The following is a 13,487-nucleotide window of genomic DNA, read 5'->3' as shown; positions in this document are numbered from 1 at the left end:
TAAGGAAAGTTAAACATTAATCTTGCTTAGGGGAGGAGCCACACTAGATGATTTCTCTAGATACCTTGCAGGTCTGAAATTCAAAGATTTGTACATTAGGATCCCCTGGCATTGGCAAAGGCAATTAAGTCACATTAATATTCAAAGTGCATCTCATGTGAGATTAAGGGCAGCACAGCATAAGGAATTAAGAGTATATACTCTGGATCCAGGCTGCCTGGATTTGATCGTAGTTACCACTTACCAGCTGTATAACTTTTGGAAAATCACTTAACCTTCCTGTGCCTCAGTGCCCTCATCTGTAAAATGGGGCCAATAATAGTTTCTACCTCACTGGGTAGTTGTAAAGATTAAATAAGTAAATACCTGTAAAGTACTTAGAACAATGCTAAATTAGCCACTATTATGTCTATAAGGAAGAAGGCAACGGTGGATTGTTAAGCATTTTTTGTGCAGAGACAAGTTTCAACATACCTTCCCACTGAAGGGGAAATTGGGGTAATAAAAGTCTTTGGTGTCTTCAAAGGTTATTGATCCCACTTGTGAAGAAATGTAGATGTCCTGAGTAGTATTGGCTTCTACTCCTGCAGAGGGAAACCAGATGTATGACAATTGAAATCCCTGATATCCTCATCTTCATGTTTAACATAAAATCCCTGAAAGGACAGTGCTACTAGAAGTATGAAGCTGATCATATTTCTGGCCAAAGATCCAAACAAACTCCTCCTCCCCAACCTTTTGGGAAAACACGTAACAGATGACAGCCTGGAATCTGGCATTTCCCTTTGACTATGACCTAGGAACAGAGTCATTCCCAAACACTTAGCGAGGGTAGGTCTTGAGTCCTCTGAATAAGTCTCTCCCTGGAACAGGCCTTTTCCTTTCTCTTTTCTTAATGAACCAAGACTATCCCACTTACCTGTTCCTTCCTCCATCACAGTAGCCACAATATTGATGGTGTGGCTGTACATGTAACCAGTGAGGTTGAAAGTGGACATGTCCACAGAAGCAGAGAAGCATCCTGTTTTGTCTGTCTAGTGAAGCAATCAGGGGGCCAAAAAGAGAGGATGAATAACCTAACTTTTACTCCCATTTCGTAACACATTATCGAAAGAAATTCTTATCTCCATGCTTCGGTTTCTCTACCTTCAAGACAGAAAAACTCCCCTATAACATAGAGTATATACACCAGCAACACACAATCATGAAACAACTCTGAAGTTCCAAGATATGGAAGGGGTGGGGGGGAGAACCAACTGCAGGCAAATTGTACCTCCCAAGGATTTAGGTTAATTTCTTGACTCTAAGGCAGATTCTAAAAAAGACTTCATCTGTTTAGAGTAAAGAAGACTGCTTTGTTCTTTGGAACTAGGGCAATAATTCTATGAAATGATTTCTACTTTGGGCTTTTTACTGCTTTTTATTTTTTAACCACTTTACAATATTTTTTTCTTTTTTAAGTTTTTATTTAGGTTTCAGTTAGTTAACATATAGTGTAATATTAGTTTCATTAGTCGAATTCTGTGATTTATCACTTATGTATGACACCCAGTGCTCATTACATCATGTGCCCTCTTAATGTCCATCACCCAGTTACCCCATCCCCCACCTGCCTCCTCTCCAGCAACCTTCAGTTTGTTCTCTATAGTTAAGAGCCTCTCTTTTTTTTCTCATGTTCATCTGTTTCAATTCTTAAATTCCTTTACCACTTTTTTATATAGATGCTTAGCTATCCATTAGGACATAGGAATAAGGTTCCATTTCTACATCCCATTTACTCACCTGTCCAGAAAGACTCCTGCATTTGTCAGGTAGCTGTTCCCGTCCTGCCTCTGGAAAATGGTAAGTATATGCCTTTTGACACACGGATACCTGTGCTGTCCCTAGCATGGGCTTTCCGTAGGTGTACCTAACCCAGAAAAGCATGAGAAGTCAGAGTTGGGAGAGTGCACTTGAGATCCAACCCTCCTCTTCCAAAACGCCATTGTCCCTTCTTTCCCTACTCCAACTTCTTAAAGTACTAATGGTCCTTCCTTAGTCTTGTTCACTTCCCTGCTTCACTCAAAGCCTTACGATATTACACTATACAGTAAGTACCATCTGAAGGACAGAGATGGTGTTTTCTCTCTCCTTATTCCTATTTCTCTATGGGACTCAATATTGTTTCCTGCATAAGGTAGACGCTGAATCAATAATGCTGACTCAGCAATGGAAAGTAAGAGCAGAGACACAATTAGAAAATGTGTTCTTAGGGGTTCCTGGGTGGCTCAGGTGGTTAAGCATCTGCCTTCAGCTCAGGTCATGATCCCAGCACCCTGGGAACAAGCCCCGCATTGGGCTCCCTGCTCTGCGGGGAGCCTGCTTCTCCCTCTCCCTCTCCTGCCACTCCCCCTGCTTATGCATATGGTGTGCTCTCTTTCTGTCAAGTAAATAAATAAAATCCTAAAAAAGAAAGAAAGAAGGAAGAAAAGAAAGAAAATGGTTAAGTCATGACTTTGGGACCATATAAAAATAACTTACATTTTAACCACTGCCTCCATGCCTCCACAACAACTCTCCCCATAACATTCCCTTTGTCAGCTTCTCAATACAGTTTTACCCTTCACCAGATCCAGAGCTTTACTCTTACCTACAACAGATTTTCACTAAGAAGGATTCCTCCACTGTTGATAACTGCCTGGGCTCCACCACATCCACCTTAAACTTAGGCAACACTGGAGAGAGTGGAAATAGATGTGGAAAAGGAAAAGAAAGAGGATTTGACCATACAGGTAGTAGACAGAGGAGTATAAAAACAGTCATACTTAAATTAATTAAATTAAGGGGGGATTATTAAAGCAAAATGCTCCCAAAGTTATTAGCTGGTTTAGCCTGGATTCAAAAATAAATTTAGGGGCGCCTGGGTGGCTCAGTAGGTTAAAGCCTCTGCCTTTGGCTCGGGTCATGATCTCAGGGTCCTGGAATCGAGCCCCGTGTCAGGCTCTCTGCTCAGCGGAGAGCCTGCTTCCCTTCCTCTCTCTCTGACTGCCTCTCTGCCTACTTGTGATCCTGTCTGTCAAATAAATAAATAAAATCTTAAAAAATATATATTTTTTAAAAATCCTTCCCCATAGTAGATCTTACTTTACCTTTGCTGATTTGGGGACGAGATTGTGTTCAACACTTTGACCTGCTAATTCTCCCACCTACCATATTCTTCCACACTGAAGGTGCCAAAGGCCGTGCTCCCAGCCACTGCTACTGTATACGTTCCCAGCGTTGCCTCTGGTGCCAGCTGGAAGGAGAGGTCTACAATGCCTTGCTCAGGCACCACTTCCAGCCACTGTGCGATCCTGTTGCTATTTGGATCCTGTGTTCGTTAGAAAGAAACTCATGACGTACCTGCCTGTTTCTCACTCGGCACTGCAAAAAGCAGGTAAAGACACAAAATGCAGGTAAAGAGTCCCCCTCGTTGCTCATGACCCCTGTGATCTGTGTCCAGGAAGAACAACTCCCCGTTTCAACTATAATTTTTTTTATTACTAAGCAAAATAAATTTTCCTATGGGTCCAATCTCATTTGGGATGAAAAGCATCCTTGTGGATTCAAATAATCAGACTGAGTCCTCAAATGTGTTACTGCCAGTTTCAGAAAGTGGGCTTTAGGACGTCCTTTACAAAGAGTGCGTATTCTTGGTAACTATTTAGGGGCAATGCTGAAGGAATTTATCACGAGATACCCGAAAGATAATCTAACAGAACCATGGAGGGGTTGCTGTGGGCAGTCACCGTTCTAGACCCTTTCCTGCTTAGCACTTCCCACAGTATCCGTGTCCTACTCAACTGTTGAGTATCTATGACGATAGTGATTAGAATAAGAGGAGTACCGAACCAAGGCTGGCCCAGAAAAGTCACAGGAATCAGAGTAGAAGGGCTAGTCACAGCAGAGTGGTGTCCTTCTCTACAGAGGTTCAGGACTGAGGGGGCAGGGGGCACAGGCAGGAGAACAGGCTCAGGTGGGGTAGAGCTCTGGGTGCTCAGTACTGGGGCAGAGTCTTGGGCTCGGGGCCAAGATCTCAGAGTTGTTTCTGGCTTTAAAGCTTAGCACTAAATTCAGTTCCCCTTTTCCACAACTGACAGAAAAGAAAAGGAAACTTCAACTTACCTGCAGCTCCACCAGGGAGTACTGAAAAGGAAAATCAGATAATATGGGTTAAAGCAGGATAAGCAATAAGGATGAGCTGAAAGCCCATCACAAGGGCCTCTCTCTTTCTCTGTTGCCCTCTTCTTCCTTCCTAAACTGCTCCTTTGGGCCCTCATCAGGGTAACGATGGAGCAAAAGCTTACTGGCTAGGGGAGGAGAGAGAAGAGATTTCCTCAGAGGGATTGACAGTCCCCAGAACATTTGAAGAAATGAAGCTTCAGACCCTTCAGCATCCCTTAGGGCTCTAGGACCAAGCTCTACCACAACATGCCTGAAAACAAAGTCTTAGCATCTGGAGGTTCCCAGATGTTTAAACCTCTTCTCGGGAGCCAACTATCTCTTTGACTACTCCTCTGCTGTCTGAATGTCACTGGCAACATTGTAACTTCTAAAAAATATTTTGTTTAAAAGAGTTCCATGGGGGTGCCAGGGTGGCTCCGTTGGTTAAGCATCTGCATTTGGCTCAGGTCATGATCCTAGGGTCCTGGGGATCGAGCCCCGGCATCAGGCTCCCGGCTAATCAGGGAGCCTGCTTCTCCCTCCCTCTCCCTCTGCTGCTCCCCCTGCTTTTGCTCTCTGTCTGTCTGTCTCTGTCAAATAAATAAATAAAATATTATTAAAATACTTTTAAAAATTTTTTAAAGAGTTCCATCAAAAGACTTCAAGAAAATGGATGCTAAAACCAAAAGGTTAGTGGTGAACACGTTATTGGGCTAGGTGCTAAAGTGTCACCAAAATTATTTACTAATTAGAAAAAAAGAAAAAGACAGGGGCACCTGGCTGGCTCAGTCAGTAGAGGTTGTGTCTAAGCCCCAAGATGGGCATGGAACTTACATTAAACAAATAAAAAAATTAGGGGTGCCTGCATGGTTCAGTTGGTTAAATGTCTGCCTTTGGCTCACGTCATGATCTCAGGCTCCTCGGATTAAGTCCCACATTGAGCTCCACAACCAGCTCCCTGCTTGGCGGGGAGTCTGCTTCTTCCTCTTGCTCTGCCCTTCCCCCCAGCTCATGCGCTCTCTCTCTCTCTCAAATAAATATTGAAAAAAATAAAAATTTAAAAATTTAAATAGATTTAAAAAATTTTAAAGAGAAGACATACCTTTACACTAGAGAAATTAGAGAGAAATTACTTACCTTAAGCAAGTAATCAAATTCATTTTCACTAATAATGGGACAACCGGACATTATGTGTATCCTTGAGAGTATACTGGAGGTTCATAGCATTGCCTAATAAATATTTTTGCCAAAAATGTTTAGCTTAAATCTAATTAAGACCTCAGAACAACTTCCAGAAGATGGAGAAACAAGTTAGATTACACAGTAAAGAAATTATCAGACAAATCAAGAATGTTGAATACTCTGTAAGACAACTAGGCGTCCTTAAAAGTCGATGTTGTATTCTGGAATGATGACATTCTACAAGTCATTTAGCCTGATCACTTTCTCTCTCTCTCTCTCTCTTAAAAAAAAAAGTCAATAATGAAAAATTAAGATTATTTTAATTTAAGAGAAATTTAAAAGACATAAATTTAAAAGACTTTGATCAGATCTTAGTTCAAAAAAACCCTCAAACTCATTTGAGAAAACCTGATTTAAGACTGGGTATTAAATGATATTAAATGATTACTGTTAATTTTCTTAGGTTTTTTTTTTTAAAAACATTTTATTTATTTATTTGACAGAGAGAGAGAGATCACAAGTAGGCAGAGAGGCAGGCAGAGAGAGAGGGGGAAGCAGGCTCCCCGCCAGAGCAGAAATCCCGATGCGGGGCTCGATCCCAGGACTCCGAGATCATGACCTGAGCCGAAGGCAGAGGCTTTAACCCACTGAGCCACCCAGGCGCCCCTTTTCTTAGGTTTGATAATGATATCATGATTATTTAAGATGGACCTTTTCTTTATTTTTTTAAAGATTTTAATTTTAAGTAATCTCTACACCCACCAGGGGCTCAAACTCACAACCTCAAGATCAAGAGTCGCACTCTCCACTGACTGAGCCAGCCAGGTGCCCCTAGGATCTACTTTTAAAAAGATACATGCTAAAGTGTTCAGGAATAACACATTATGATATCTGCAACTTATTTTTAAATGATTCAGAAAAAAAGAAAAAAGATCAATTAAAATGAATATGGCAAAATGAAACATAATGAATGTTATGTTTGAAAATTCTTATAATAAAAAGTTGAGAACAAAATGACTGCTCCAGATAATCTGAGAAAAATCATCTTTTTATTGCGTTATTTGTATAAGATCTTTTGATTTTTTTTTGAAATTGTAATAATTAGAATTGTACAAAATCATAGCCAAGGAAATTGGTAATTAGAATATCTAAAATGTTAGGGGTGCCGGGGTGGTACAGTCAGCTAGGCACTGACTCTTGGTTTTGGCTCAGGTCAGGATCTCAGAATCATGAGACTGAGTCTCGAATCAGGCTCCACACTCATTGCAGAGTCTGCTTCAGATTCTCTCTCCTTCTCCTTTTGCACCTGCTACTCATGTGCGTGCGTGCTCTCTCTCTCTCAAATAAGTCTTAAAAAAAAAGAAAGAGAGAATGTCTAAAATGTTAATATAATTAAGACTTGATTAGAGACTATACACTTACTGAATTCTGGGCATTCCAATTAGTATTATATACACTTAAAAACTAAATGGGATTGAAAGCTGGAATTTAAATACAGGGGCCTCAGAGAGCATACAAGAACTGGATCTCACTTGGAAGGAAAAGGGAATGAAATCAAGATGGTGCTTGCCTTTGATTCTTAGACCAAGTACCAAGTGATGTCAACCAGTGAAGAAACAGATTCATTAAATACAACTATCAGCCTTGATATCCAGGATAATGGCAATTCTTCAGAAAAGCCAAAAAATGAGAGATAAGGATTATAGGAACAGAAAATTTTCCCTTCATCCCTTCTAGGTTCTTTGGCTGGTCTAATAATTAAATTGACAAAAGATGGAGTAACAGGAGAAAAAATTTAATTACATACATTTGCACAAAGACAGTGAGATTCATGGGCTGCCAGGCAACTGAGACTCATTTATATGCCATTCTGAGCTAAGGAATGAGATAGGAGCCTGGGGCTTCAGCGGGAAATAGGGCAATTCACAGGAAGATCAGAAGAGCAGATGGTTGGTAATCAAATCAAACCATGCAGATGAATCTTTTAGGTAAAAAAAGTTATATCTGGTAACTGGGCCATGCCCCCATTTAAGATTTTTTTTTTTAAGATTTTATTTATTTAGAGAGACAGAGAGCAAGAATGGGGGAAGGGCAGAAAGAGAGGGAGAGGAAGAATCTCAAGCAAACTCCACCCTGAGCATGGAGCCCAAAGCAAGACTTGATTCCAAGGCTCTGAGATGTGACCTGAGCCAAAATCAAGAGTCAGACGCGCAACAGACTGGGCCACCCAGGCACCTCCCCCACTATATAAATTCTTTTAGTCAGTTAAGAGAGAAGTAAAATAATTTTTCCTGAGCATTTTGGCTCATCATTGCCTTCAGCTCAAAATAATCCACATGGCAAAGTAGCCCATTTTGGGGTAGCACATTCTGCTCCCCTTCAAGATCAAGAGGGAGACAGGATTCTTACAAACCACAACTACACAGACAATAAGGAGACAAAAATGAGACTACTATGGACTGCTAAAAAGTACAGAAAAAGAACACTTCTCAGATGACAAAGTACTTTTCTCACACAGAGAGTCAAGAAGCAGGGAGGACACCAATTACCCAGAAGTAGGCTCTGAAAAAACCAAGTGTTCAACAATGCTAGGAAAATAGCATTTCCAACCGGAAGCAGGCTGAGATTTCTGAATAAATGGTTGTAGCAACCAAACCAGAGAGGCTCAATAAATCTCAAGTATACTTCAGTTGCCTCAGGATAAAATACTGTCCTCTGTAACCTCACAATCTTTGTCCCTCGGTTTCTTAGAAAAATTCCTTTAGTGTATCTCAGTATTTCAAATTGGAGTTTCAAATTTTCAGTGTTTCAGATTGGATCTTGGAGTGGGGGGCTGGGTAAAGAAATGCTGTGAAGAGGAAGGAGTAATTTTACAACAGAAGTAGAGAATAAGGATGGAAATCAGAACACCTCTCAGTAATGGGGTCTAACCTACGTGGAGAGTAACAAGGAGAGCTAATGAGATCTACCTTCAGGGGGCAGTAGAGCCTAAACTAACACTTGGCTGTGGTGGCCACGCTCTCCACTAGTACTCCTCCTCAGCGCCGGGACTACCAGTCTGCTGAGAAAAAAGTGGGCAATATTAGGGGCGCCGGGGTGGCTGAGTCGGTTAAGCGTCTGCCTTGGGCTGGATTCATGATCCCAGGATCCTGGGATAGGATCCTGCATTGGGTTCCCTGCTCAGTGGGGAGCCTGCTTCTCCCTCTCCCACTCCCCCTGCTTGTGTTCCCTCTCTCACTTTGTCTCTGTCAAATAAATAAACAAAATCTTGAAGAAGAAAAAAAAAAGCAGGCAATATTAAACCAGATTGATGAAGAAAGGATACAGGTGATAGGAAGGAGCAATAGAAAAGAATTCTAAATTGGGGAAGAAAGTAGTGGTGAAGGAAGCTGCTGATCAATAAGCTGATCCCTTCACTGTGTGTACAGGGAAAAGAAACAAGCTCCAAGAACATGGAGATGGGAATAAAGAATAATGCTTACCCTATCATTATCTTTAGAAGCTTCATGACACAGCATGTATCCCGGGCTGTGACTGAAGGATAGAGAAAGCAACAGGCGTCTCCGACAGGTAAGCATTTCAGAAATGTAAAACCGACACAAGGCCTAAGTTGAGATCAAATGTATCATAAGCCTTATGATTCAAGGGATTGAGCTGTTCAAGGAGCATTCAAATAATCTCCAGATGTTACCACCTTTTAACCTTTGGCACATAATGTAGTCTTTTTTTTTAAGATTTTATTATTTATTTGACAGAGAGATCACAAGTAGGCAGAGAGACAGGCAGAGAGAGACTTGGGGGCGGGTGGGAAGCAGGCTCCCTGCTGAGCAGAGAGACCAATGTGGAGCTCAATCCCAGGACCCTGAGATCATGACCTGAGCCAAAGGCAGAGGCTTAACCCACTGAGCCACCCAGGCGCCCCGGCACATAATGTAGTCTTAAGAGAATTGCCAACTTTATCAAACATCTTGCTTTGTAGTAAAAGGATGGTGGGGATGAATATTCTTATTTTTTCTTTTTGTTAAACATCCTCCTGAATTATTTCTTATATCAGAACTGCAAAGCCACATGGTGTCATTCCTGGAGAGAAGGCATGGAAGTTTTCAAAAACTCTCTTTTTTTTAAAGGACTTATTTATTTATTTATTTGACAGAGAGAGAGAGAGAAAGAGAGAGAGAGAGGAGCGTGTGCTCTAGCACACAAACAGGGGGAGTGGCAGGCAGAGGGAGCCACAGACTCCCCTGCTGAGCAAGGCCCCAGATGTAGGACTTGAGCCCAGAACCCTGGGATCAAGACCTGAGCCGGAGGCAGATGCTTAACAGACTGAGCCATCTAGGCGTCCCTTTAAAAATCCCTTTAAGATGACAGTGGATATGAGCATCTCTCAGGAATGCTAATCTAACTGATGTTCTGATCCACGCTGCCTGTTTTTAGAAGATGGGACAAGGAGGGTTTAGACTTGTAACCTGAGACTAGCACAAACATTCTGGTTCTCAGATGACTTCACCTCATCGCACTTTAGAAAGAATCTCCTTTTGCCCACTCTCTCTCAGTCTGCCCTACTCCTCTCCCTTTCCCTCTTCCCAACTAAATTCTCACCTTGTCATTCACTGGGACAAAGCTGCTGTTCAGGGTGACAATGCGGAAGTGCACTAGAACAGAACAGACATCATTGGCAAAGGGGGTTTTCCCCTCTATGAATCTTTTTTCTACCCTTTCTACTTCCCCCACACACTTCTAAGTCAGCAAAATTCCATCAGGTTTTACTTTAAAACAAAACAAAAAACAAAAACTGAGTCTGAGAGAGGTCAAAGCCCCACCCAGCCCCGAACTTGGAAACATTAGAATGGAATGCCCTTCTACCGAAGAAGGCACAAAGTACAAATACCAGGGGCTCAGACCAAAAGCCCTTGAAAATGTCCTTATAAAATGTTTCTTGATGCTTTCTTATTCATACCAGCAGCTTGCTGTAAGATGCAGAAGCCCAGTTAAAGTTGCCAAATTCCATCCCAGGAAAAATGTGTACTTTTGTTTCAGATACACACACACACACACACACACACACACACACACACACGCTAGCAACTCCGCCCACTTACTCCTGCTGATGTAACACAGCGTTTCTTCAACACCTGTGACCCCTCCTCCCTGCAAACCTTCCTCCCTGCTGCCTTGTCCATTGACCTCCCACCCAACCACAAAGCCCCTCTTTCTGAATATGGGCAGCGGTTTGTCCTGTCTTTTGTTGAATCCCATCTGTGTGCCTCTCACCTTCCTGCCCTGGGTTGTAGATAGGTTTGTCAGTTTGTATAAAGACGCCATTCCCCTGCCTCTGAATTAGAACCTTTTTCTTCTCCTCAAAGCTGGTATTATTTCCAGTAGCCGAAACCCAGATTGTAGCCACTTCTTCTGTGCCACCAGCAGGAGGTGGTACCTGAACAAGAGAAGGGAGCTCTGTGGCAGAGTAGGATATTGGGGAAACAGTTGGGGGTAGCAAGCGTAGGGCCATAAAACAAGTTGCCAGGAAGAAGAGAAACCATGTTCAGAGGTTAAGGTCAAAAACTAAAAGAAGAAATCCAAGGTCAAGGAAACTGTGAATGTGTTACGGCCAAGAGTTCAGTTTAGGTTTAGGGGAGACAGGTTTAAATACTGTGGCAAAAGTAAAATAACAGAAATCATACTTACAGTTTAGATTGCCTAAATGCCTAGGAAGGAAGCTAAGAAAGGAAGAGAGCAGAGTTGGAGTTGAATCTGAGCTTACCAGAAAGGAGATGCACTGTAAGTGCCTCTTCTTCGATCCAGAGGTTTCTAGCAACTTCTGGGTCTTGTCCTTGGTCCCCAGGGTAATAGTGAATTTTACATCATGGCACCCAGGGCTCAGATCCAAACAAACTCTCTGGGTAGAAGGGAAGTTAAGCTGGGCTGGTACTGTCACCAGGTAGTTTCTATTAAGGAAGCAAAAGGATTTCAGGGCAGTAATGATTCATTCACTCAGTGAAAAATTAAAGCCCTTTCCTAAGCACTCATCATACAGCAGTGAATTTAACAGACTGATCCCCCGCCTTTGTGAACCTTATTTTCTATAATGGACAATCAGGTGAGTAACAAATAACTCAGCCTTAAGCCGTGCACAGCCTTAAACCAACCACAATTAGGAAGCCATCACTGAGAATCTACACCTAGGGTACCAGGAAGGAAATTAATTCTATTACAGAGAACAGGGCATGAGGAGTCTACTATATTTAAACGTTATCTTTTTTTTTTTTTAACTTTTTTTTTTTAAATTATTTATTTGACAGACAGATCACAAGTAGGCAGAGAGGCAGGCAGAGAGAGAGGAAGGGAAGCAGGCTTCCCGCTGAGCAGAGAGCCCGATGCGGGGCTCGATCCCAAGACCCTGGGATCATGACACGAGCGGAAGGCAAAGGCTTTAACCCACTGAGCCATCCAGGTGCCCCCCCCCTTTTTTTTTTTTAACATTATCTTTCTTAAAGCTTCCTTTTGGTGCCTCTGCCTTTTTCTCTGGATAAAGGAGAAATGGAACCAAAGAAGGAATAGATGAGAAGGAAATTAAAATAAACCAGAGATTATCTCTTCTCTCCCGTATTTACATTTGAGAAAAGCAAAGAAGCCACCTGCCCCAAATCAACACTGACACCAAGCACTTACGGGAGATATTTTTCTGCAATGGCTGGTGTTAGGGTCAATATTCCTAGAAGGAGTTGAGCCCACATCCTTGTGGGTGAGATTCCTCAATAGCAGGAACCAGAAGTCTGGGTCCCTGCTATAATATATATATTAACCCCACAGGGTGTGGAGCTTTTGATTAATGCACCAGCCAATCACCTATTGGAGCCCTCAGGCTAAGGTGGTAACCCTGGGTAGGACTTCTATTCACTTCCTCAAATTTATTTCTCCCTGAAACATTCATACTGGCTCAGCCAGTCCTTAATACCTATTCTGGGGAAAACCCAGGGCTGAGTATTCACAGTGGTAATGCTCTCAGAACAAATTTTGGACTTCTCCCTTTTCTTCTGGTTTCATTCCAAATTTCCATCCACATTTGATCTTTGTTCTCTTGTTATTCTATTAAGACATACTTGGGAACACAGGTATAGGAATGGTATCAAAAGAAAAGCAGTATATCTCTTATCTATTTGGAAATTTAAAAAATTAATACTACTCAGTATTCCTGTGACTATGTGGAAATAGGGACATATACACTCCTTATAAATGTATAAATGGACAACCTTTCTGAAGGCAATTTTGCACACATTGAAACACTTTCACATTTCTATGACCCAGCAATTCTTATTTGGGAAATGTTTTTTTTTCTTTTTTTTTTTTTTTAAGATTTTATTTATTTATTTGACAGAGAGATCACAAGTAGGCAGAGAGACAGGCAGAGAGAGAGTTGGGAGGGTGGGAAGCAGGCTCTCTGCTGAGCAGAGAGCCCGATGTGGGGCTCGATCCCAGGACCCTGAGATCATGACCTGAGCCAAAGGCAGAGGCTTTAACCCACTGAGCCACCCAGGCGCCCCATTGGAAATGTTTCTTAATGAGCAAAGAGAGCATGCATGTATGCAAAAGATGTATCAACCGTAAATTTCTTCACTGTATTCTTTATATTGGTGAGACTTGAATGCTACCTAGGGTATAAATTAGTGAGGCTACTTTCTGGAGTAATGAACGACCCAAAAAAGAACTTTTTGGTAATGGGTTGATCAGACATGAAGAACCGAAGGAACCAGAGAAACTGGAAATGTTATGGCCTGAAATTAGGCACTAATGCTGTCAGGACTCATTTCTCCCAATCTCTCAGTCCCACTGTACACAGGATTTCCTTCAAGTAGTGGAGAAGAGGGAGCTGGGAATCTTCCAGCCCTATGATCCCAAGATACAGAAGTTTTTCATCTAACTCAGGGAAATTTCTGAAAATGGATTTTGTTCCTCCTTGTCTCATATGCTCAGCTTTGAATTAATCACTGTAGCCAAGATACTACAACAGGTGGACCTGGGTCATTCTTACCACCCAGAGGCCAGCACGATGAAGTACCGTGACTGGCAATCCCAAAATAACACATGGAATTGGACAGGAGGGGGTTTTCTAAAGAAAGGAGTCC

The 13,487-nt window shown here is 42.0% G+C and overlaps 1 protein-coding gene across 1 annotated transcript in view; it reads right to left on the bottom strand.

The window, feature by feature from the left end:
• The window catches only part of A2ML1 (alpha-2-macroglobulin like 1), a gene marked incomplete at both ends in the record, with an annotated part of 38,514 nt that extends 26,416 nt beyond the window's left edge, over positions 1-12,098 (bottom strand). The window contains 10 exons of the mRNA XM_080812181.1: positions 475-584; positions 920-1,034; positions 1,783-1,909; positions 2,630-2,714; positions 3,190-3,349; positions 4,144-4,164; positions 9,964-10,016; positions 10,636-10,798; positions 11,126-11,309; positions 12,034-12,098. Of these exons, the coding sequence (XP_080668307.1) occupies positions 475-584; positions 920-1,034; positions 1,783-1,909; positions 2,630-2,714; positions 3,190-3,349; positions 4,144-4,164; positions 9,964-10,016; positions 10,636-10,798; positions 11,126-11,309; positions 12,034-12,098 (1,083 nt within the window). The remainder of the gene's footprint in view (positions 1-474; positions 585-919; positions 1,035-1,782; positions 1,910-2,629; positions 2,715-3,189; positions 3,350-4,143; positions 4,165-9,963; positions 10,017-10,635; positions 10,799-11,125; positions 11,310-12,033) is intronic.
• Between the last annotated feature and the right edge of the window lie 1,389 nt (positions 12,099-13,487).

Source organism: Martes martes (assembly GCF_963455335.1).
Source record: "Martes martes genome assembly, chromosome: 8".
In the NCBI taxonomy this organism is placed as follows: Eukaryota; Metazoa; Chordata; class Mammalia; order Carnivora; family Mustelidae; genus Martes; species Martes martes.
Note: the sequence above shows the minus strand (reverse complement) of the source record. Positions and strands in the feature narration are given on the sequence as shown.